Raw genomic sequence first — 26,937 nt, forward strand, 5'->3', positions numbered from 1 at the left:
CAAACACTCTACTGCACCTGTTTAATATTTAAATCGCATATCATAATGTGGTACTTTGCAATGGCAGGGGAGTGAACCTGTGCTTCCCAGAAACCAAATAGCCCACCAAGGATACTGAACACACACAAACACAAAGACACATAATATCACCCCAACTTCACAGATCCTCCAATTCTGTGTGTTTTACTTCATTGATTTAATGGATATAATTAATGTACATGGTTCCAGATCCAGAATGCTAAACCACAAATGAAAGATACTGCGCAACACCTTGTGGAGTACAGGAAATACGGGGAGCCAAAAAAACTAAGAGAGTGCACCAAAGACTAGAACACGCTGGCTTCTTCAACAAAAATTATGACCAGATATGACAAGGAGTGGACTAAAGGGGATGAGTAGGATATGCTATTAATGTGTGATACCTGGAGTCACCCAAGGTAACAGCTGAAATTTGATGTCAAGTTATTAGTTACTTATACCGCTGTTATTTTGTAAAAATATACATTGTTCCATTACAGATTCTTTCCTAAAGCTGTAACTTTGACATTACTGAACATATTAGGAAGATACAAATGAGAATTACAAGTGTTCTTAAAATTGCAAATGAAAGCTAACCTTATATGCCCTGGCTGAAAGAGGAGGAGAGTTGGATACTATGTCTGTTTCTTGCACATTTATGTTACCCTTAGCATCCAAGCCCATTCTTGTGCAAGTACTTAGCTAACTCAGGAGACTGAGAACTCTTTGAGAGTTCTACATGGACAATCTAAACTAATAAAAGAAAAAGATGCAAATTGACTGTACCTTTGTGACGCCCACCAGCCAATCAGGAGTGAGTATGCAAATTAACCCAACAAAGATGGTGGGTTAATTTGCATACACAGGTGCCTAGCAGCTGGGGATGGGGCGGGACACTTGCATCATCGCCATGGCAACGATGAAGGCATTCTGCACCACCCCAGCAGCTCCAGGCCTCTGGGCAGTGGGGAAGGCGGAAAGGCAGCTCCGGGCTGGAGCAAAGGCAGAAAGGCGGCTCTGGCCTGAGTGAAGGTGGTGCTGGCAGCCAAGGGAAGGAAGGCCCATTCTTGCACAAATCTTCGTACATCAGGCCTCTAGTGTATAAATAATGACTGTTTTGGTAGTCTCAATAGTCTCCCCAAAAACCCATTCTGCCTTTTTTATGCTATGTAAAATATCATGTATTTTCCTAAAAATAAATAAACTGTGGCACTTTTATAATCTCTACAAGTTCATTCCTAGATGTTCTCCCTATCTTCTGCCAATTTCCTAAGTTAGATAGATAATGAAAAAATTCATAAGATTACACTCGATCAGAAGCCATGAATCAGTGAGTTTTATGGGCCACATAAGCTGCCAAAATACCAAGGCCCTGCAGCAAGTTAACATCTTGAACATAATCTTGTCAGTTTTCTAACTGCCTTATTATTTTTCATTCATTAAAAGTGCTGCAGGAAGTCCTGACCTGTCAGTCCGTGATCTAAGTGCAGAAACCTGCAGAACTGACATCCTAAACCACGCACAGGAATTGGCTGCAGCGCTCACCTAAGCAGAGGAACAACTGACAATGCCCAGGAACAGAGAGCAACTTAGATAGGAATCCAGGGCCAGTGGGCATTCCTCTTTGACTATGTTTCATAACTGGATTTGTTCAGTGTGACTGACCTGCCTAAGGTATTCCTTAGGAGACCTTTCTGTGTTTTCATCTAAATTCAACATGTGCATCTAACACTAAAAATATGCACACTGAATATAAGTCAAAAAACATACCCATTTACTGTAGATGTTTACAGAAGAACCAATATTCCAACTCAGACAGGGAGAGAGTTTTATAAAGTGTAGTTGACAATGAAAAAAGTATCCTCAGTTAAGGATTAACAAAAATAAATAGAAAAAAAAAATGTAGTTGATGCTCTATCCTAATTAAGAATGCCCTGTCCTAGCTGGTTTGGCTCAGTGGACAGAGCGCAGGCCTGCGGACTGAAAGGTCCCGGCTTCAATTCCGGTCAAGGGCACATGCCTGGGTTGTGGGCTCAGTCCCCAGTAGGGGGGCCTGCAGGAGGCAGCCAATCAATGATTCTCTCATCATTGATGTTTCTATCTCTCTCTCCCTCTCCCTTCCTCTCTGAAATCAATAAAAATATATTTAAAAAAAAGAATGCCCTCCCAACCCTTGCCAGTTTGGCTCAGTGAATAGAGTATTGGCCTGAGGACTGAAGGGTTCCAGGTTCGATTCTGGTCAAGGGCACATGCCCCTGGGTTGTGGGCTCGATATGCAGTTGGGGGCGTTTGAATTTCACCAGTCATACTAAGCAACCATCACCCCGCTGATAACATTTCCTTTATCAGTTTATATCACAAATGCTCAGCTGAATGAAATGTGTAGTTTTACCAGTAGCACAGCCACCAGAGAAATCCCTGAATTCAGCCTAAAACACCCACAGCATACCTGCGAGCAAAAAATCTGTGTTCATTTTCAGGACAGGATCTATATGCATGCTTGGGCATTGTTTCCCTCTTTACAGCGCTATAATTTTCATTATTTTTTCAAACACTTCTGTCATTCTTTGATTTCCACTTACAGAAATACAGATACAAAGAGTTACATTAACGCCCGGCCAGCGTGGCTCCGTGGTTGAGCATCAACCTATGAACCAGAGGGTCATGGCTTGATTCCTGGTCAGGGCACATGCTCAGATTGCAGGCTCGATCCCCAGTGGGGGAGGCGGGGGGAGGGGGCGTGCAGGAAGCAGCAGATCAATGATTCTCTCTTATCTTTGATGTTTCTATCTCTCTCCCCCTCTCCTTCTCTATGAAATCAATAAAAATATTTTAAAAACAAAACAAAAACCCCACAGAGTTACATTAAGCAATTCAATTTAAGAGACCTAACTTATAGATGATCTCTTAGTTGGCGGAATAACATACCTAGAAAAAGCTATATAAAGTTAGTTTCTGGCTATTAAATGTCATTTCCATAAAATTTGCCAAAGATTATGATACTGCATATATAAAAAAGTGGACAGGGGCAATTATTTGTGTTTAATAAATGCTTGTTCAATGAATAAAATCTGTTGGAAATATCGGTGCTTATGGAAAAATCTATCCAAGGTATAATATTGATGTGATAGACTTAATCCTATAGCCTTTTAAAAAGCTATACATTCTAAATTTGAGGGATTTAAAAACCAGACTTGGCAGAAACAGTTCTATTAAAATTGTTATTTTTAATCATATCCACAAAGATTTTTTTTTAAATTGATTTTAGAGAGGAAGGGAGAAAGGGTAACATCGACGTGATTGGTTGCTTTCTGTATGCACTTCCTGGGCATCAAACTCACCTCCTGGGATTTTGCCCTGATCAGGAATAGAGCACGTCACCCTATGGCAAACAGGACATGGCTCCAACCTGCTGAGCCGTAGCAGCCAGGGTGCAAACAAGGATTTTTAAATCCCTCAAAACAGACCCACTCTATATAAAGAACCAGGCCAATTAGATCGGCTGTTTGAGCTCTTTGCTTTAATTTACCTTACTGTTCTTCTGAACAGCTGTCTCATGGCAGCTGAACACCACTCAACACTAGTTGGTTATTCCAGTGACTATCAGATCATTCAGCTTCTGAGGCTTCTTCACCCTTCGGAATGAACATGCCCTTTATCTAGCCATGGCCCAGACTTTTAGAGAGAAAATAGCCTTTTTCTGGAACTTTATTTTTGAAACTTTATTACGATAAAGTTATTAATATGCCCAAACAAAAATTTCCTGTCCTAAAATTTGTATGAAACCACAAAAAAAGTCCCAAATAGCCAAAGCAATCTTGAGAAAAAAGAACATAGCTGGAGGTATCAGTCTCTGATTTCAAACTATACTACAAAGCTATAGTAATCAAAACAGTATGATATTGGAACAAAAACATACACAGACCAATAAACAGAACCGAGAGCCCAGAAATAACCTATACAAATATGGATACAAATTAGGTTCTCTAATGCATCTATCCTATCTAATAAAATAGTAATATGCAAATTGACCATCACTCCAACACACAAGATGGCTACCCCCATGTGGACACAAGATGGCCACCACAAGATGGCCAGCAGGGAGGGCAGTTAGGGGCAATCAGGCTGGCAGGGGAGTGGTTAGTGGGTGATCAGGCTGGCAGGCAGAGGCGGTTAGGGGCAATCAGGAAGGCAGGCAAGCAGTGAGGAGCCAGCAGTCCTAGATTGTGAGAGGGTGCAGGCTGGGCTGAGGGACACACCCCGCCCCCTGGAACGAATTTTGTGCACCGGGCCTCTAGTAAGTATATAAAAGAAGAAAAGTGTCTTGGGGCCACCTTCTTTATCCTTGTGCAATTTTTCTGCTAAGATGCAAGGTCCTTAAAACTTGACGTTTTTCTGTCCTTATGTCTATACCACACACACACACACACACACACACGTTACAGTAACTTTGCAGTACATTTTGAAAACAGGAATTGAGTCCTCCCTCCAATTTTGTTCTTTGTCAAGATTTTTTCAGCTATTCTGAATATCAAGCATTTCCATATGTATTTTAAAGTCATCCTGTCAATTTCTGCAAAAAAAAAGGTAGCTGTGATTTTGATAGAGATAGCATTGAATCTGTAGGTCAACTGGGGGAAAATTACCATCTTAATATTAAGTCTTTCAACCCATAAACATGGAATATCTTTCCACTTATTTAGGTTTTCTTTCATTTCTTCCAACAATATCTTATAGTTTTCAGTGTACAAGTCTTGCACTTCCTCTGTTCAATTTATTCCTAAGCATTTCATTCTCTTTGAGTCTGTTGAAAATGGAGTTTTTGTAATTTCATTTTTGGACTGTTTATTGCTAGTGTACAGAAACACAATTGAGTTTTGTACCTTGTTCTTATATCCTGTAACCTTGCTGAACTTGTTTATTAGCTCTCCAGATCTTTCTGTTTTTTACGGATTCCCTAGGATTTCCTATTTATGAGATTATCATCTGTAAATAGACATAGGTTTACTTCTTCCTTTCTGATCCAAATGTCTTTTATATCTTTTTCTTGCCTAAGTGCCCTAGTTCAAACCTCTAGTACAATGGTGAATAAAAGTGGTGAGTGGGCAATCTTGCCTCATTCCTGATCTTAGGGAGAAAACAGGCAGTCTTTACCATTAAGTATGACATTAGCTAGATTTTTCATAGATAACCCTTTATCAGGTTAAGAAGTTCCCTTTTATTGATTTGAGTATTTTTATTATGGAAGAGTAGTATACGTTGTCAAATACTTTTTCTGCACCTATTGAGATGATTATAAGGTTTTTGTGCTTCATTCTATTAATATGGTGTGTTACATTCTTAACTTTCCTAGACTGAACCAATCTTGCACTCCCAGGACAAATCCCGCTTGGTGATGGTACATAATCCTTTTACACATTGGTGGGTTTGGTTTGCTAGCATCTTGGGGGGGAATTTTTGCACCTATATTCATACGGGATATGGGTCTGTGAAGTTTTTCTGAAACAGTCCACTTTGTTTGCTAGGTGTCATGAGGCAGTTGTCCATACAACAGCCGTGGCAGCTTCCTGGTCCTGAACTGCAGCTATGTGCTGCTTTCTTAAATTCAGTCATTCTAGTCTCAGACATTAAAGCTCCCAAAGAAGGTAAATTCTACAGTGTTCTAGCCCTATGTTGTTGGGGGGCAGAGGAGTGGAGGGAGGTGGAAGAGGGTATAGGGAGGACAGATGGTGATGATTCGACTCTTTCCCTACTTCTCGGGCTATTATTTACCATCTCCTCTGCCTCGTCCTCATATGTAGATGTTGTCCATGTCTCTGACTTTGCCCCTCTTCTCTTTTTCTCTACCCCCAAATATCTCCCATGCTCCAATCCAAGCCTCTCTTTAGAGCTCCGGAGAGTTACTCCAAATTACCACTGACATCTCCACCTGGAAGTCCAACCAACAGCACTCAGTCACTAACCCTGACTGAGTAGGGTCCCCCAAACCTGTTCCTTCCCCATCAATCTCTGTTAAGAGCAACACTATCTCCCCCGGCACCTTAGACTCTATTCTTCCTAAACCCACAAATCTATTTCCTGTCCTTCCCCATTGCCTACCTCAATTCAGGAGTCACCTCATTACTCCCCAAGTGTCCCTACTAGTGTTTTTATCTCTACTCTTATTTCCCTCCACAGAATAGCCAGACTGATGTCACCCTTATGCCTAAAATTCTTGAGGCACCTCATTACATAAAAGCCAACCCTATATATAAACACCTTATTTATATATATACTAGTGGCCCAGTGCATGAAATTCATGCACAGGGCAGGCGGGGGCGTGGGGGGGACGGTATCCGTCAGCCCAGCCTGCACCCTCTCCAATCTCAGACCCTTCGGGGAATAACTGGCAGTAAGACATCCCTCTCACAATCCGTGACTGCTGGCTCCTAACCGCTCGCCTGCCTGCCTGCCTGATCGCCCCCTAACTGCTCCCTTGCCGGCCTTATTGACGCCTAACTGCTCCCCTGCAGGCCTGATCACCCCCAAGGTTTTTATTAGTATAGATGGCTCTAGTTCAATGACCTATTTGCCATCCAGGACAACACCCTCTCCCAATGTTTTCCTTTAGATGTCAACTCCTACTTACCTCCCAACACTCAGTTCAGATATCACTACCTCCCCAATTCCCCTGAGACATCTTTGAAACCTTTGCAAAGCTCCTAGTTGGTCTTGGGTGGTAGTCTCTGTCTCCCCATAGCACTATGTGGTTACTGCTCAGCACTTATTACACTGTATTAGTGTATCACTTTTAAAGTATCACAATACTGTAGTATTTGTTGTCTACCGTCTACAATAGACTGGAAGTAACTTGATAACGGGGACTGAGCGTCCCAGCCCTCTATCCCCAGCATCTGGCTCAAGGCCTGGCACATAGTGACTGTTCCACAAATGCGTGCTTAATATAAATGAAAAGAACATTTCTATCATGACTACTAAAGATTTACGTAGAGATTTTTAATTTATTTTAAAATTGTTAAAGCATAGAGTAAAGCAGGAGAGTAGCTTTTTAAGAAGGAAGGAAAAAAAGAGGTCTCTTTCAGTAATTCATCTTCACCCTTTCCCAATTAGCAAACAAAGCCCGAGTTAGTTGAAACTATGGCTTCCATTACTACACTCTCCTGACATCCAAAATTACGATCCTAGGAGCTATGAACTATCAAATTAACACACACACACACACACACACACACACACACACACACACACACACACACACAGTACCATTTCCAAAAGTAGCCGCCAAACGGACCTGGAAAGTAACCATCTATGTAAGACAAGTCCCAAGAACAGATGACAGTACTCTGAGCCTGCTTCATGAAAGTTGGTAATCAGAATAATACCTGCAAAACAGCGCCGCTGTAAGGATTAAATGAGGCAATACTGGTAAAAACCTTATCAAAATGCTCGAAGACGGAGCTAGAATCGATTTTAACTTCACCATTTATCTATCTGCTAAGTAATCCTATGCAAAAGACTTTACTTTAAGCCTCAAGTTTCCTCACTTATCACCAGGGTTATCATAAGGTTTAAAGAGTGTTTATAGAGCATCTAGCATTGTACCTGGCAAGCACAATAAGCACAAAATGAATGTTGGCTCTTGTCCTGCATCTTACGCAAGTATTTTAATCTCTCTAGGTTTCAATTTATATATTTACAAATGAATTGTTTAGATCAGATGATACAAGACCCAACAATAAAAGTGCTGTAATTCTATCTATGATCAATAAACCCAAAAGCTACTGACGGCCAAAAATTAAATTTAAAAAAGCCCATTTAAATATATTAGCCAAAGAAAACCTCAGTTTTCATGTAGGCCTATACCAAAAATATTGGCAGAAATCTAAGATTATAACCTGAATTTTTATCTTTTTACTCCTTTATGCTAGCAACATGAGCATAATAAAAATGAACAAGAACCTTCAGAAATTAAAATTAAATTCATCCAAATAGGAAATGGACACTCGTCAGCTACTAGTGGCATCAAAAATTGGCAAAACTGTATAACTTTATCTAGTGGTTAACATTTAACCAGTAAATTAGTTAATATTTAACCATTCAGTTAACCAGAGGAAAAATTCTAATATTGTCATGGCCCCTATGGCCTCTGAGAAATTGGGTAGCTGTACTTACCTGCAAAGCCTTAGTCACAGCAAACAGAAGTTGCCAATAAAGGTTAGCAATGAGATCTTCAAAATATGTTCAGTAATGGTATCACACATTTACTGACGTGTAAAATGTTCATAAAATAGTGTTGGTGAATACAGGTTACATACCCACACTTATCATCAACCCATTTTTTTGTTAATGTGATGGAGAGGAAAACTTTTAGGACTTATACTTCTGGGAGATAGAACTAAGGGCGATTTTTATTTTCCTCTTGGTGTTTTATCCGTGTTTTGTAGTTTTCCATAATGAACATATAATTTTTATGTAATAAAAGCGTTAACTTTCAAAAATTCCCCATATATAACAGCCAAAACTATTGCTTATTCCTTACCCCAATTATACAGATGAGGAAATAAAGGCTCAAAGAATTAAGTGCCTATCCCAAGTCACCAAAAACAGGAAATTGCAACTTCAGGTGGTGCTTTTGTTTGATACTACCCTAGCTCAGGCTAGTGTGATGGACATTGTCCCAGTCATACTTGCTAATAGCAAGTCAGCATTCACATGCATTCTTACTTATGAAAACACACAAATCCAAATTTCTCTTGCCCTAACCGGTTTGGCTCAGTGGATAGAGCGTCGGCCTACGGACTCAAGGGTCCCAGGTTCGATTCTGGTCAAGGGCATGTCCCTTGGTTGCGGGCACATCCCCTTTAGGGGGTGTGCAGGAAGCAGCTGATTGATGTTTCTCTCTCATCGATGTTTCTAACTCTCCTTCTCCCTTCCTCTCTGTAAAAAATCAATAAAATATATTTAAAAAACAAACAATTTCCCATCAGTAGTTTCCTTACTAATGTAGTAACAAATGCTGTTTTTCCCAAAGGAATACACTAAGTATGCTTGATCCTTCTACCTCAAAACTATCTTCCTCAAATCACTGATGGTTGTGGATGGAGGTAGAAAGTCTACAAACCTTCAGATCCACATGTATCATGAGAAAACATAATCAACATTATCCTTTATTCTATTTGGAGAAAAAAAACTTTTATTTTCATAAGGTAAATTATATTTTTAAAGCATCAATTGTTTCTAAAAATATGAAATTTTGCTATTATTATTAACAAAATTTGTGTACAATATGTCAAAGATTATTTTGAAAACATTGGCTTTCAAGCCTAACAACTGTGTTTCCTGGGACATCCTTTTTCAAGTCGGGGCGTGTGTGTGTGTGTGTGTGTGTGTGTGTGTGTGTGTGTGTGTTTAATGAAGGAACAGTGAGTTGCTCAACATCTCAAATGATCCTACAGCATTCATTATATTAGAGACATACCAATGAGCCCCCATCACCATTTTTCTAATTCGGTTATAATTTTCAAAGAGAAACCTACAGTTAATTTTGCAGTTTTTCAAGCTTTATTATCTACCATAAACCAAATGAGGAATAAAAGAAAAGTTCTGGAACCCTAGCCAGTTTGGCTCAGTGGATACCGCGTTGGTTTGTGGACTGAAGGGTCCTGGGTTCAATTCCAGTCAAGGGCATATACTTCAATTGCAGGTCAGGGTGCATGCAGGAAGCAACCAACCAATGTGTCTCTCTCACATCGATGTTTCTCTCTGTCTCTTCCTCTCCCTTCCACTCTCTCCAAAAGTCAATGGAAAAATATCCTCAGGTGAGGATTAACAAAAAAACAAAAAAACAAAAAAACAAAAAAAAAGGAAGAGAGAAAATATAAATTTTAAAAAGAAAAAGAATGCTAAAATACAAATTGATAATCTCTTTTATACATTTTTAGAGTTCTAAAACTAAAATTTACATTAATTCATTTGGTAACAAAACCAGACCTGAATGAATGTGAGTCTATTTTTAGATGTCTTTCGCCACTTACTGTGACTATTAATATCGTTCCCTGCAGATATATCTGTTTCATGATGACGTGCTACCCTAGACCCCACTGGGGGTGTCATACACAGTATATGCATCATATTACCTTATTAACGTGGGAATTGTTTTTACTTCCAAAGCACATCTAGCAGCAGGGGTTTTGCATAAAAGATTATGGACCCTTATCACTGAGGGAAAAAGAAATGTATGCAGCCACAAAATTAGATACTGAAATCAACACAATTTTCTTGTATCTCCTTTTCCTGCATATTTGGTTAATACTGAAATTTTGAAATAAGTCAATCTTTCTTTACTTTTTTTCTTTAAAGTGTTGACTGATGACATACATCATCATTCTTGAAAACCCCAAAAAAGCTTCTAATAAAATATAATTAAACTCGGACTGAACTGGAGTAGCTGTATCTTAGATCAGAGAGCTGTTGTCAGATGGATCTAAAGACCAGTTTCAGTGGAGGCTGTTGTCAAATTCTCTCCAGCAAGGCCAAGTGTCTCCATTAATTCTTCTGTCTTTGAGGTATATTGTGTACTGAGGACACCAAAGGGACTAAGTAATTTTGGAATCTATAATTCTCAAGACTGTTGACTTAATCTAAAACCATCAAAATGATAGACTGATTACAACATTCTGGCTCCAAATAAAAAGTTAAGTATAGAAAATTATTTTTAAGCAAATAAAAAACCTAAATGGACCAATGAAAAATAAGACATTTCTTTCTTTTCATCATACAAATTGTACTTCAATTATTGCTCAAAATTAACTGATTTCCAAGATGCTGATTTACTATGCACAGCTATTAGCCTCCCCACTAGACCATAATAAAAAAAAGCAGTAAAGTATGTGATGCACCAAAGTGAATAGGAAAAGAATCATTAGGTGACATTTCAGCAAAATTTCTAGAATAAATGTAGATTAAAGTACCCATCACAGAACATGAACACAGGAACTACAGGGGAATAGTGAGGCACACTTAAAATAGAGGGATTAACTCAGGGAACAGCTTTGCATGTGGCCCTGCTCAGCACCCCTTACCTTAACTGCAGGCCCTCCAACAAGATGGCCAGCAACACACCCTATTCAATCAGAGAGATTCTAATTTGTTCTTCTATTCAGAAAATGCAGAGGAATTACCTGAATGATAACAGCAGTAATACTCAACCATTACCTAGTGCTTCATTTGTAAATGTAGGATCAAAATCAGTAGCAAGAAGAAAAAAAAACAACAACAACAACAACAACAAAAAAACATGTCAAACAAAAAGAATAAGTGACGAGAAAGGAAAAAGAGATAATCCAATTCACAGAAGAGAAATTTAAGAAGAAAACCTTAAATATTACCCTCAGACAGAGTAAAGAAAACAATGCATTCTGAAAATAGAAATGGTATAAAATAAATACCTTTTCAAAAATATTTCTTAGAATTAAAAGTATGATTTATGCCTTTAAAATATCACTATTGTGATGGAGAAAATAGACAAAGTAATTTCACAGAATGAAAAAAAAATTATGAAAGGACTAAGGGAATTTATTACCACCAAACCAGCAATGCAAGAAATGCTAAAAGGGCCGAAACCGGTTTGGCTCAGTGGATAGAGCGTCGGCCTGCAGACTGAAAGGTCCCAGGTTCGATTCCGGTCAAGGGCATGTACCTTGGTTGTGGGCACATCCCCAGTAGGAGGAGTGCAGGAGGCAGCTGATAGATGTTTCTCTCTCATCGATGTTTTGAACTCTCAATCTCTCTCCCTTCCTCTCTGTAAAAAAATGAATAAAATATATTAAAAATAAATAAAAAATAAAATAAATTGCTATTTTCTTAAAAAAAAAAAAAAGAAATGCTAAAAGGTCTGCTGTAAAAAAAAGAAATAGGAAGCAAAGAAGGAACACAGGGGTAAAGAATAAAAATGGCGACAAATAAGTACCTATCAGTAATAACTTTAAATGTAAATGGATTAAATGCCCCAATCAAAAGACATAGGGTGACAGATTGGATAAGAAAACACGACCCATATATCTGCTATCTACAAGAAACCCACCTCAGAAAAAAAGACACACACAGACTGAGGGTGAAGGGATGGAAAAAGGTTTTCCAGGCGAATGGAAATTTAAAAAAAGCTGGGGTAGCAATACTTATATCTGATAAATTAGATCTCAAACTGAAGGACATAACAAGAGATAAGGAAGGCCACTTCATAATACTAAAGGGAGCAATCCAACAAGAAGAAATAATTCTGGTAAACATATATGCACCCAATACAGGAGCACCCAAATACATAAAAAAACTCCTGGAGGATATTAAGGGAGAGATTGACAGCAATACAATCATAGTAGGAGACTTTAATACCCCACTATCACCATTGGACAAATCCTCTAAACAAAAAATCAGCCAAGAAACATCAATCCTAAATGACTCACTAGACCAGATGGAATTAATTGACATCTTCAGAACATTTCACCCCAAAGCCACAGAATATACATTCTTCTCAAGTGCACATGGGTCATTTTCAAAGATTGACCATATGTTGGGTCATAGGCAAAGTCTCTTCAAATTCAAGAAGATAGAAATAATATCTAGCATCTTCTCATATCACAGTGGCATAAAACTGGAAATCAACTACAATAAAAACAATCCAAAAAAATCAAACACATGGAGACTAAACAGCATGCTATTAAACAATGACTGGGTTATCAGAGAGATCAAGGAAGAAATAAAAACATCATGGCAACAAATGACAATGAAAACACAACAATCCAAAATCTATGGGACACAGCGAAAGCAGTCTTGAGAGGGAAGTTCATAGCTCTACAAGCATACTGCAAAAAACAAGAAACAATGGTAATGAATTACCTAACCCTACAACTCAAAGAGTTAGAAAGAGAGCAACAAGAAAAGCCCAGTGTAAGCAGAAGGAAGGAAATAATAAAGATCAGAGCGGAGATAACGACATTGAGACCAAAAAAACAATACAAAAGATCAACAAAACCAAGAGCTGGTTCTTTGAAAGGATAAACAAGATTGATGAACCTCTAGCCAGGCTCACCAAGAAGCAAAGAGAGAGGACCCAAATAAACAAAATCAGAAATGAAAGAGGTGAAATAACAGACGCCACCGAAATACAAAGGATTGTTAAAAAATACTATGAACAACTCTATTCCAACAAACTGGACAACCTGGAGGAAATGGACATATTACTAGAAAAATATAACCTTCAGAAACTTACTCAGGAAGAATCTAAACATCTCAATAGGCCAATAACTATGGAAGAAATTGAAGCAGTCATCAAAAAGCTTCCAGCAAACAAAAGCCCGGGGCCAGATGGCTTCACAGGGGAGTTTTACCAAACATTCAAGGAAGAACTAAAATCTATCCTCCTCAGACTATTCCAAAAAATTCAAGAGGAAGGAACGCTTCCAAGCTCATTCTATGAAGCCAGCATCACCCTAATACCAAAACCAGATAAAAACAACACAATGAAAGAGAATTACAGGCCAATATCCCTCATGAACACAGATGCCAAAATCCTCAACAAAATTCTAGCAAATCAGATCCAGCAGTACATCAGAAAGATCATACACCATGACCAAGTAGGATTTATCCCAGGAATGCAAGTATGATACAATATCCACAAATCAATAAATGTGATATATCACATAAACAAATTGAGAGATAAAAATCACATAGTCATATCAATTGATGCAGAAAAAGCATTTGACAAAATCCAACACCCTTTCTTGATAAAAACTCTCAACAAGGTGGGAATAGAAGGATCATACCTCAACATAATAAAAGCTATATATGATAAACCCACAGCTAACATCATACACAATGGGCAAACACTAAAACCATTTCCCCTAAGAACAGGAACAAGACAGGGATGTCCATTCTCACCACTCCTGTTCGACACAGTACTGGAAGTATTAGCGATTGCAATTAGACAAGAAGAAATAAAAGGCATCCAAATTGGAAAAGAAGAAGTAAAGCTGTCCTTATTTGCAGATGACATGATATTGTACATAAAAAAACCCGAAAGACTCCATCAAAAAACTAATAGACTTAATAAATTAATTCGGCAATGTAGCAGGATACAAAATTAACGCAAAGAGATCTATGGCATTTCTATACACCAAAAGTGAACTTACAGAAAGAGAGACTAAAAAAGCAATCCCATTTTCCATCGCACCAAAAAAATTAAGATACCTAGGAATAAACTTAACTAAGGAGGTAAAAGACCTATATGCAGAAAACTACAGGACACTGAAAAAAAAGATAGAGGAAGATGTAAACAGATGGAAGAACATACCATGTTCATGGATTGGTAGAATCAACATCATCAAAATGTCCGTACTACCCAAATCAATCTATAGATTCAATGCACTTCCCATTAAAATACCAACGGCATATTTCACAGACCTAGAATGAACTTTCTAAAAATTCATCTGGAATAAAAAAAAGACCCAAAAGCTACAGCAATCCTGAGAAAGAAGAACAAAGTAGGTGGGATCTCAATACCAGATTTCAAGCTGTATTACAAAGCCACTGTTCTCAAAACTGCCTGGTACTGACACAAGAACAGACATTTAGATCAATGGAATAGAATAGAGAACCTAGAAATCAACCCAAATCACTATGCTCAATTAATATTTGACAAAGGAGGCATGAACATACTATGGAGTTAAGACAGTCTCTTCAATAAATGGTGTTGGGAAAACTGGACAGATACATGCAAAAAAATGAAACTAGACCACCAACTTACACCATACACAAAAATAAACTCAAAATGGATCAAGGACTTAAACATACGACGGGAAACCGTAAAAATACTAGAGGAATCCATAGGCAGAAAAATCTCTGACATATGCCAAAGCAATTTCTTCATTGATACTGCTCCTAGGGCAATGGAAACTAAAGAGAAAATAAACAATTGGAACTACATCAAAATAAAAAGCTTTTGCACAGCAAAAGAAACCATCAATAAAACAACAAGAAAGCCCCCTGCATGGGAGAACATATTTGCCAATGATATCAACGGTAAGGGTTTAATCTCCAACATTTACAGGGAACTCATGCAGCTTAACAAAAAGAAGATAACCCAATCAAAAAATGGGCAACTGATCTAAATAGACACTTTACGAAAGAAGACAGAAGGAAGGCCAAGAGACAAATGATAACCTGCTCAAAGTCACTAATCATCAGAGAGATGCAAATCAAAACAACAATGCGGTACCATCTCACACCTGTCAGAATGGCTATTATCAATAAATCAACAAATGACAAGTGCTGGTGAGGATGCGGAGAAAAAGGAACCCTGGTGCACTGCTGGTGGGAATGTGGATTGGTGCAGCCACTGTGGAGAACAGTATGGAGTTTCCTCAAAAAACTAAAAATGGAACTCCCATTTGACCCAGTGATCCCACTCCTAGGAATATATCCCAAGAAACTAGAAACACAAATCAGAAAGGATATATGCACCCCTATGTTCACAGCAGCACAATTCACCATAGCTAAGATTTGGAAACAGCCTAAGTGCCCATCAGCAGATGAGTGGATTAAAAAACTGTGGTACATCTACACAATGGAATACTATGCTGCAGTAAAAAAGGAGTTCTTACCATTTGCAACAACATGGATGGAGATGGAGAGCATTATGCTAAGTGAAATAAGCCAGGCACAGAAAGATAAATATCACATGATCTCACTCATTTGTGGAATATAATGAACAACATAAAGTGATGAACAAAAATAGATCCAGAGACAGAGAAACATCAGTCAGAACATTAAACCTCAGGGAAGGTAGGGGAGGGTGGGGGTAAGGGGGAGAGATCAACCAAAGGACTGATATGCATGCATGTAAACCTAATGGACACAGACAACAGGGAGGTGGGGGCATGAATGGGAGGTGGGAGGGGGGGTAATGGGGGAATAAGGACACATATGTAATACCTTAATCAATAAAGAAATTTAAAAAAAGAAAAAAATAAATTATGAGAAAAAAAGAAACCAAAGGGCTCAACATTCCAAATAGAGAAAACCAAGAAAACGGAGCACAGAAAAGGTATGGAATAAAGTAAGTTTCCCAAAGCTAAATAAAGATTGTGCTTACACTGAAAGGACCCACTTATAACAGCTAGGATGCGTGACAGAATAGCCATACCTAGACCTATCACCATGCAATCTCGGGAAACCAAGATAAAAGAGACTTCTAAAAACTTCCAGAGAAGAAAAGCAAAAGCAGCTACCAAGAGAAAATAACTGTGACTGGCCTGACTATAACAATACTGGATGCTGAAGAAATGGAGCGATATGATACTTTTCAAATTCTGAGAGGGAAAATGTTAAACCAGTATTCTATATCTAGCCTATCATCAAAGCATGAGACAAAGTTATTTTCAAAGACACAGGAATCACATAGTTTACCTCCTGCCATCTTTTCTGAATAAATTACTTAAGGATGTTCTCCAACAAAATGAAGGAAGGAACCAAGGAAAGGAAATACATGACCTAGGAAGAAGCTGGATCTAAATTCAGTAAATTCCTATGATGTCTGTCAACTGCATGTCTTAAGAGCAGAGTTCCTGGGAAGAAAGTAGACTTAGGTAATAGGTATTATGATTACACATATTTAAAGGGTTTGAAGATATACTGAAGGGCAAGTACTTCTTTAGTTAACAACAAAAAAATATAAGGCTATTTAGGAACAAAATTATACAAGGCATGCCCAGGGTTGAAATATGAAACAAAGTAAAATGGGGCATGTTTTGAGCAATGATGGCATATTAGAGAAAAAAAAAAAAAAACAGTATCCCACCCACCCACAGTCAACCACAATCCAAAAAAATTAAATGGAAAATTCCAAAATTAAGTGTTTTGGGGTTTTTTTAAATAGTTTTATTGATTTTTAGAGAGAGAGGAAGGGAGAGAGAAAGAGAAACATTGATGTGAGAGTGGAACATCCATGGGCTACCTCGTGCACACCCCCTACCACCAGGGATGGACCTGCCCCCCGGGCATGTGCCCTGACCAAGAATGCAACCAGCAACCTTTTGGTATACTGGATGATGCCCATGAGTCACTGGTCAGGGCCAGAAATAAGTTGCTTTTTTCATTTATCTTTATTGTTGAAGGTAAATTGCAAGCTGTTCTGAGTAAATGTGATAAAATTTCACACTGTTCTGCTCCATCCCACCCAGGATGTAAAGCATCCCTTTTTCCAAGGTATCCATGCTATATATTGTACTTATCACTCTCGGTTATTAGATCAACTACAGAGTATCTCAGTGCATGTGTTCATATAACCCTTATATACTTAATAATGGCCCCAAAATGCAAGAGTAGTGACACTGACAATTCAGATATGTCAAAGAGAAGCCTAAAGTGCTTACCTTAAGTGAAAAGGTGAATGTTTTCGACTTAATAAGAAAAAAAAATCTTAAAATTTTGAGCTTGCTAACCTCTACAGTAGGAACAAATATTTCATCCATAAAATTGTGAAAGAAAAAGAAACCTGTGTTAGTTTTTATACAGAACCTCAAACTGCAAACGTTACAGCCATAGCCCTAGCTGGTTTGGCTCAGTGGATAGAGCGTGAGCCTGAGGACCAAAGGCTCCCAGGTTCGATTCTGGTCAAGGGCATGTATCTCGGTTGCAGGTTCCTACCCGGCCTGAGCCCTGACTTGTGCAGGAGACAACCAATCGATGTGTTTCTCTCACATCAATATTTCTGTCTCTCCCTCTCTCTAAAAATCAATGGAAAAATATCCTCAGGTGAAGGAGAAAGGAAGGAAAGAAGGAAGGGAGGGAGGGAAGAAGGGAGGGAGGGAGGGAGGGAGGGAGGGAGGGAGGGAGGGAGGAAGGAAGGAAGGAAGGAAGGAAGGAAGGAAGGAAGGAAGGAAGGGAGGAAGGAAGGAAGGAAGGAAGGAAAAGTTACAACCACAGTGCGTAATAAATTAAGATGATAAAGCCATTAAAATTTATGTGTGGAATATAGAAAACGTTCTGATTGATGGCAAGATGTTGTACCAGAATGCATTGAGCCTATACGAAACTTTAGCAAGGGATCCCTTGAAAGGAGTGACCACACTCACATAACTTTTTTAGTGTATTGTTAGAACTGTTCTGTTTTATTATTAGCTATTGTTCTTAATCTCTTTCTGTGCCTAACTAACTTACTGAACTTTATTGTAAGTACATGTTTATAGGAAAAAACTAACAATATACAGTATATCTAAAGGGTTCAGCACTATCCACAGTTTTAGGCATCCAATGGGAGGTCTTGGAACATAGCCCCATCTTATAAGGGTATGCTACTGTACATCTAATCCTGACAACAGGAATATATGTACAGATTTAAGAAAACTATAATCCAGGACATTACTCAGCATCTCAGATTATTTGACTGTCAACCCCTCAGACAGGCCTTTCTTAACCACACTTTTGCTTCGCCCCGCTTTATTTTTATTCCCCTAGCGTCTGTTATTATCTAACATTAAATCACATGCATGTCATTGATTCTAATACACACATTCTTCCCACTTTAATCCCATTGAAACCAGCAGGCATCTCATGATCTACACATAGCATTTTACAACTAGTCAGCCAGATGGCAGTCTTCTTACTGAGTGAAAAACCTTCCAAGGATACCCTCTGGAAATATGTAAAAAGCATCAGCATCAAAATGCCTCCGATTAAATGAAATGTAGTATTTTCTTACTGGGTATCTCCCCTACTGTACTCTCAGAAACATAAGGATAGTAACTTTTTGGTGTGGTTTTTTGTTTTGTTTCTTTTGGGGGCGGGTTCGAGGGGTGTAATCTTTGTATCCTCCGCTAACTTTTTTTGTAATCTTTGTATCCTCCACACACAGAACAGTGTCTGGCATGTAATAGATACATAATCAGTGCTACATTTTAACATCTCTGAAACTGGGATGGGCCCAACAGGATGGTCCCTACATAACTAGCCCTGATGTGTTTTTTCTTCTTAGTAGTACACATAACAATGGTGAGTCATACAACAGCATCTAAGATTTGAAGAAATTCATTAACAAAAAATTTATAGGAAAATGGAGACAGTCGTGTGAGTGAATGGATTCATTTTAAAACATGACATGTAGTTACCAAAGGTTGGTAAATATAAGAAACAGAAATATAAGCTTATGGTTTTTAAAGGTTTTATTGATTTTTAGACAGAGAGGAAGGGAGAGGAGGAAAGAGAAACATCTATGTGAGAGTGAAACATTTGATGTGAAACATCGATGGGCTGCCTCCTGCACAGCCCCTTCCGGGAATCCAGCCCCAGGAAACCTGGCATGTGCCCTGACCAGGGAATCGAACTGGCAACCCTTTCAGTGCATGGATGATGCCCAACCAACTTAGCCACACAGGCCAGGGCAGCTTATGCTTATTTTTTGAGTTATAGAACTAAATACTTAAAGAAGTAAACACAAAAAGGGCCAAACATGATTGCCTCATAGAAAGAGGCAAGAGACTATTTTAGTTTTTCAGTAAATCAAGTCTGTATTTTTTAATATATTTTATTTTTACCAACTACACATATCTTTTTATGAACCGTTCTTATGAGTGTTTAGTAACGGGGAAGTACAGATTCACACCTACAAAATCAGCGACTGAGACAGTCATTCACATGGATACAGATAGAAAGACATCCAGGAGCAGAGTCAAAGTCAAAATCTATTTTCATTTGGCAAAATTTCAATTGGCAACGAGGATGGAGATAGTGAATTCTGGATTCAAATTTAGCAAATTTCTAAAGCCTGATATCAACACTAAGTTGCTTAATGATGACAATTATGCCATTTTGCTCATCATAAAGTGAAGGTAGGATCAGCAAAGGCTTGCAAGTTTACCCTCGTGCACTGGAATGAAAGTCAGACCCCGGTGGAATACCTACAAGTTCTCCCTCGCCACAACACTACACATTTACACAACACCCTTTGACCTGCCCTGGCCTGTCATCACTATGACAGACGCGGGGAATGAGCATGGTCTTCCACCATTACCAGAAAGACAAACCATTATTTATGGGGATGCAAAAACTAGGGAAGGGGCTGCTGCCTGGGGGGTAATAGGTTCACGGATCAGAGAATGGAGGCCACGACATGCAAAAACCCAGCTTGTGGTCCCGCGCTCAGAAGCAACGAAGGGTCCCGCCTGTCTCCGCAGAAAGGACACCTTCCCCCGGTGAAAGCTAACGAGCTAGAAAACCCAACTGGCCCTGCGCCGGCAGTGGCGCGCAGCTCAGACCCCGCCCCTCCGTCCTCTTTCAAGGCAGGCGCAGAAAGATCACAAAATGTCACAGGGCCCAGACTAAGCGCGCCAAGGCGGGACCCACCCCCGGGAGACCGGGACATTTAAGGCATGTCCCTCCCCTTCCTCCCTCCGCCCAGCGCAAAACTCATTCATTCTTAAGGCGGGCGGCAAATCCTCGCTGACTAGCCACCTCGGCACTGCAAACCCACCAGACGCTTTGTCTCGCGCCCCGCCGGAACCTGGGGCGCGCATTGGAGCGCGCGCCCGGGCGTCACCTCCCCGCACCTAGGAGAGCACATTGCCCGGCCCTGCTCGGTATCCAGGATCAGGAAATGTGCATTCAGTCCCACCATCGCTACAATTCAAGCCCCCTCCGCCACACTTGCGCCCACTAAGAAACACTAGATTCTTTCTCCTTCCCGGAGATGGAGACCCTACCCCTTCGGAAGGGCGTGGGCACGCTGGGCCTCGATCTCCCTCTCCGAGGTTCTCGAGGCCCCCGCGGGCTGCGCCCCCAGCCCCTGCGCGTGCTAACGCGGCGGCCAAGCGAGGACTTACTTTAGAAGCAGCTGGTCGTGCTCGGCCTTGAACTTGCCCAGCTCTATCTGCAGCCTGGCGCGCTCGCGGGCAGTGTCGTCCAGCGCGCGCCGCGCATCTGCCAGCTCGGTCTCGTAGAGCGCCTTGAGGCCGGTGAGCTCCCGGCCGCGCACCTCCTCCCGCTCCGTCACCTGCAGCTGCAGCGCGCTGTTCTCCGTTTCCAGGCTGCGCACCTTGTCGATGTACACCGCCAGCCGATCGTTGAGCTCGCGCAGCTCCTCCTTTTCCTGCAGCCGCGACAGCCGCGTGGGGCTCAGCGGCGTGGTGGGAGCGCCAGCGCGGCTGCCTGTGCGCGGCGGCACGGGGGTCGCGGTCGCCATGGCGGGCGGCGAGGCGATCGGCGCGGAGCGGGGAGGCCGCGGGCAGCACGGGGACACGCAGCAGGCTGAAGGGAGCGACGCCGGGACCGAAGGCACACACCGGCGATCCGCGATGGTGGGAGCGGGGTTACAGCACAAAGGGCAAAGGGGAAGACTACGAATCAATCAGTCGTAAAATGCCCTTTGTAAGAAAACGCGCGCGCGCGCACACACACACACTCAAACACGCACTAAGGAAGACACGGGGCAAGGGTGACCGGGAGGGCCGATCTGGGTCCGCGCGCGCCGCCGCCGCTGCCGAGTCTCCCGCCCGCAGCACTTTGTTTCCTCCCAGGCGGGGCGGAGAGGCGGGCGGGCGGCGCGCGGCGGGGGCGGGAGCGGGGGTGGCGCAGCCCGAGCGGGGCAGTCACCAACTGGGCGGGCGCGCGCGGGGCCCACGTGACCGTCGCCGACCAATGGGAAGCCGGCTGGGCGCTCTTGCGGCTCAGGAGCGGGGCCCGTAAATTCAAACTCAGGCCCTCAGACAGCCGTTCGCTGAGCGCGCGGAGCGGGGCGTGGTGGAAGGAGGGCTGCTGGAGGCGAGGAGTGGCGCCTGGGACTGCCCGTCGGCTGCCCCGGTTCTGCGCTGGCGGGGCCTGAGGGGCCGGGCCCGCGGGTGGCGGGAAGGAGCCGGCAGCCCGGAGGTTTCCGGGGCGGGTCCGCGCCATCGCCCACACCCAGCGGTTCAGGGAAATTCAAATGTAAACGTACTGAAAAGCGACCCGCGAAACTCGTGGAGGCCTGGGTGACCCAGGGCGTTGTAACCTCATCCCCAGCGGCGGACCGGGCTCGGAAAGCCGTCCGGAGGCCCTGCTGCTGTGGGGCCACGGAATGGGCCCTGGTGTCTGCGATGCAAAACCCACTGCGTGCCGGTCCCAAGGGCAAGCTCTTATCCTTCTCTCAGGTGGGAAACAGTGTATCAGAATACCTCCTTCCTGTCAAGTTCATGTTCGCGTGTCTTGAAGCAGACAGATAAAGACCACAGAGACACCAGAAGCCCTGAGGTTAAATCGTTGGCCACTAGTGCTCATGGGCGGGCCCCGACCCGTTTATTCCTTAACAGGTTAGGGTTTTAGAAAATCAAAACCACCTCACAAGTGATATGATTAATATGTGATTGAGTAAATAGCACAAGCTCTTAATTGTCATGCTTCACAAAAATCCGATGTATGGAAATCTAAATATGTGAAAATTTAAGTAGAAATGACTGCTTTAAAAGGGAAATCCCCTATAAAAAAAAGAAGAAGAAAAATTTTAAATGGGTGTGTGTGGGGGGGGGGGGAGAATAATTCCCTAAAATGTAATTGACAACTCGTTCTAATAGAATGGTCATGAATCCCTTTGAAAAGTTTTGAACTTTATGGCTAATGTTTATTGAAATTGATTGTGTGCCCTGCACTGGGCTTTTCATGGGTTACCGGCCACGCAGCCATTCTGTGGTGTGGGAACTGGATTGTTTCCATCTGAAAATTCATCCATTTTTTAAAAATTTTTATCAAATGTATTGGGATGACATTGGTTGATAAAATTATGTAAGTTTCACAATCACAGTTCTATAATACATCATCTGTATATTGTATGGTTACCACCCAAGTCACATCTTTTTCCATCACCATGTATCCCCCCATACCCTTTTCTACCAGCCCCCCCAGCCCCTTTTCCCTCTGGTAATTACCATACTGTTGTCTCTGTCTATGAGGGGTTTTTTGTCTTTTTTTTTTTTTTTTTTTTTTTTTGCTTAATGCCTTCACCTTTTTCACCCAGTTCCCCAACCCCTGTCCCCTCTGACAGCTGTCAGTCTGTTCCATGTATCCAAGTCTCTGTTTCTTTTTTGTTTGTTACTTTGTTTTGTTCATTAGCATCTACATATAGTACTTGTCTTTCTCTGCCTGGCTTATTCACTTAACATACTACTCTCCATTTTGGGTTCATCCATGTTTATAAATACTTCTCTCTTTTCTGTGACCAGCACAGCTAGAGAGCGGACAGGAGTCTTGAGTAGAGGTAACTGGGGATTGAGAAAATGAAAGAGACAGACACAAAGACAGTAGGGAAAGCTGGGACCGGGTGGAACAGCTGTCCTCTGATGGACAGTGACCCAGAGCCAATACAGCGTGTTTATTTTATACAGTAAGATACCAGGAAATTTTACTAAAGTTTAAGATAAAGAAAATATGTGCATTTTTGTGGCTTCTTTGTAAGCATCACTTCTAGGTGGGCCTGGATAATTGTGTTTGTTCCTGGTGCCTGGCTGGATTTAGATAATGAAATCCACCTCCTGGGGCCTGAGCTAAAGGTCAGACTGACAACACACCTGCCTCTGGCAAGGTATGTTTCCAGGGCATGGCTCTGCCAGGCACCACTGGATTCAAATGACATTCAGCTCAAGGGCCTTTCCCAAGCGCTCTCTATACATGTAGTTGCAAAAGGTAAGATTTTCGTCTTTTTTAAGGTGAGTAGTATTCCATTGTTTAAATGTCCCACAGCTTTTTTATCCACTCATCTACTGATGGGCACTTGAGCTGTTTCCAGATCTTAGCTATTATAAATAATGCTGCTATGAACATAGAGGTGCATACGTTCTTTCAAATTAGTATTTCGGGTTTCTTCAGATAAATTCCCAGAAGTGGAATCGCTCATTGGGTCATAAGGCAGTTCCACTTTTAATTTTTTGAGGGAACTCCACACTGTTTTCCATAGTGGCAGCCCCTGTCTGCTTTCCCACCAGCAGTGCATGAGGATTTGCTTTTCTCTACATCATCTCCAGCACTTGTTGTCTATTGACTTATTGATGATAGCCATTCTGGCAGGTGTGAGGTGATATCGCAATGTGGTTTTAATTTGATGTTGAGCTTCTTTTCATATATCTGTTGACCATCTGTATGTCTTCTTTGGAGAAGTATCTATTCAGGTCCTTTGACCATTTTTTAATTGGATTGTTTGTGTGGTTTTTTTGATGTTGAGTTTTATAAGTTCTTTATAAATTTTGGATATTAACCCCTTATGAAAATTCATCCATTTTATCTAATCAGTGGGGTGTACCCCTGAAGCTTAATAACAGATATAATAATGTATGTCAACTGTAATTGAAAAATAAAGAGTGATTTAATTTCCAAAAAGAAGAAAAAAAGAAATCAGCACCCTTAAAAAAAATTCATCCATTTTATAGATGAATTTCTGTAAGGCCGCCCAGAGGCGACAGGACTGCATTTGAACCCAGCCAGTTTCAGTTGGCTCCAGAGTCTCGCCCTTAACCATAACCTAGAAGGCCACTTCACAACCTATTAGGAATGTATCTGTAGGGTAATTACAGGTCAGTTACTTTAATGGCAAAAATAAAGGCTTGGATGTTCCTCAAATGTTAATCAAGTCACAGACATAAGAATTAGTGAAGGGCTACGAGGCTCCACATCCTCCTCCTTGAATTCCTGGGCACTGTATGAGCAAGGATACTGTCCTCATACATGGTTCTGTTCCCTGCCCTGTTATCGCCAGTGCAGTTGACCCTTGAACAACACGAATTTAAACTGCCTAGGTTTATTTAAACGGTGTGTGTTTTTCAATCAGTGTATAGTGGGCCCTCCTATCCCTGGGTTTCACATTCATGGATTCAACCAACTGCTGATAGAAAATAGTATTACTCATCTGGAGTTGGGGATCAGTATTTTCAAATTTGCAAGCATGGAGCTCAAACTTAAATAATACCCTGGTTTTCATTTCTGACTGCAGGGTGGGCGCTCCTAACCTTGGTGTTGTTCTAATCTAGGGTCACCCGTACCTCCTTCCCTAACCTCTTGAGAGTTAGGGGATGAAAAGCTTCTATTTTGAAGTTGGTGTTAGGAGTTGGTAAGTAAGGATTCAGATAATTTGAATAACTTTAAAAAGTCTGGAAAATCCAAATTACTGAAGAAGAACTGAGTTCTAAAAAGGACAGGTGCTGGGTCCAAGGTGATGGAATCAGGGTTTGGTTTTCACGCCATACTCCCTTTTACCTCAGACTTTAAGAAAATATTTGGAAATTTTCTTTTTAAATAATGTTGCCCATTTTTGAAGTTTTAAGACTGGAGGTGAAGTGGTTTCAGCCATAATCTCTACTTCTCTCAACTGCGTGAAGCTTCTCTTGATAGAATTCTTTTAGGAGACTCAGGTCATATCCTAGTATCTGAAACAGCCAACACTCTGGAGTCAGACAATTGACTATTTGCTATTGATTGATAGCTATTTCCTCATAGGAAAATGGGGAGTGACTCCTACCCTGACAGGGGTTTTTTAGGATAAAATATATCATCTGTTAGAAATATAGTAATCTTGTGTCCTCAGTCAAAAGCAATGAAAGAGAAAAAGGAAAATCTCTTAACCTTAGAATTAGGAGATTGTGCAAACGTTTGGTCAGGAACGTTTCTAAATGTACACTTCCCTTATTCTCTCAGCTTTTCCCAGGCCTAACTCTGTATCTCCAGTAAGGCCCATTTCTTTCCTGTTCTTTCATATTCTATTTGTCCAGTCTTCTTCATTTAAGTAACTCCTGAAATCCCATCACTGCCAATGCTTTCCCCAATGAATTAGGAGAGAAATAATAAATACTATATAAGTTTGCTTTTGCATTTTCAAGGACAATTGTGATTTCAAATAGTCTGCCTTGTTTTTCCTATAAACCACCACTTGTTAGGGCACGTGTTCTGATTGTTGGTTAGGCCATGTACATCCCCACCAAGCCCCAGCTTGCCATGGCATCATTTCCCTCTTCAGTATGGCTCCCACAACACACAGCTACCTTACTGCATAGGATGAGCTCATTTGACATTTGCCCTGCTTTCTGTATATTATTCTAATCTGGGACAGAAAAATACAGGATACCTATAAGATGTAGGTATAAAGGGCCCCAGACTAGGATGGGGGTACAGATACAAAGACAGTTGAAGAAAAAACAGAGCTAGCAGTAACCCACTTTTGTCCCAAGAGAGGGGAGTTGCAGCTGGCAGATAGCTGAATGTAACAATACAAACAAATGGGATAGCTAGAGCTGCAGTACAAAATGTAGGAAAATATTGTAAGTGGTATCTCTTCAATATATATTTGCTGAATAAATGAAGAAATAAATTAATACATGGTTTACTAGGCCAGATTTCTAATACTTTGAAAAGTTAATACTTTTTCTGGTTATCATAAAAGCATAAGAATAAGTCATGTTTCAGAAGTCTGAGTGACTATCCAGAATCACGTCCAATTCTGATTTTGATTTTTGGATTTTAAAAAATGCTTAAGAGCCCTAGCTGGTTTGGCTCAGTGGATAGAGTGTCAGCCTGTGGACTGAAGTGTCCTGGGTTCGATTCTGGTCAAGGGCACGTACCTTGGTTGCAAGCTTGACCCCTGGCCCTGGTTGGGGCGCATGCAGGAGGCAATCAATCGATGTGTCTCTCTCACATCAATGCTTTTGTCTCTGTCTCTACCCTTCCCTTCTACTCTCTCTAAAAGAATAAAAATAAAGTAAGTGCTTTATTTTTATTCTTTTAGAGAGAGTGGAAGGGAAGGGTAGAGACAGAGACAGAAGCATAAAAATAAAGCCTAGCTGGTGTGGCTCACTGGTTGAGTGTTGACCCAGGAATGAAGAGATCTCAGTTCAATTCCCGGAAAAGGCACATATCCGGGTT

General features: G+C 41.0%; 1 protein-coding gene across 1 annotated transcript in view; it reads right to left on the reverse strand.

Annotated features, from left to right (window-relative positions):
- LMNB1 (lamin B1) overlaps positions 1-21,583 on the reverse strand; it is a 47,727-nt gene extending 26,144 nt beyond the window's left edge. Inside the window, exon 1 of the mRNA XM_080678735.1 lies at positions 20,889-21,583. Within this exon, the coding sequence (XP_080534861.1) occupies positions 20,889-21,247 (359 nt within the window). The 5' untranslated portion in view covers positions 21,248-21,583. The remainder of the gene's footprint in view (positions 1-20,888) is intronic.
- Between the last annotated feature and the right edge of the window lie 5,354 nt (positions 21,584-26,937).

This window comes from Plecotus auritus (assembly GCF_963455305.1).
Source record: "Plecotus auritus genome assembly, chromosome: 7".
NCBI classification, from domain to species: Eukaryota; Metazoa; Chordata; class Mammalia; order Chiroptera; family Vespertilionidae; genus Plecotus; species Plecotus auritus.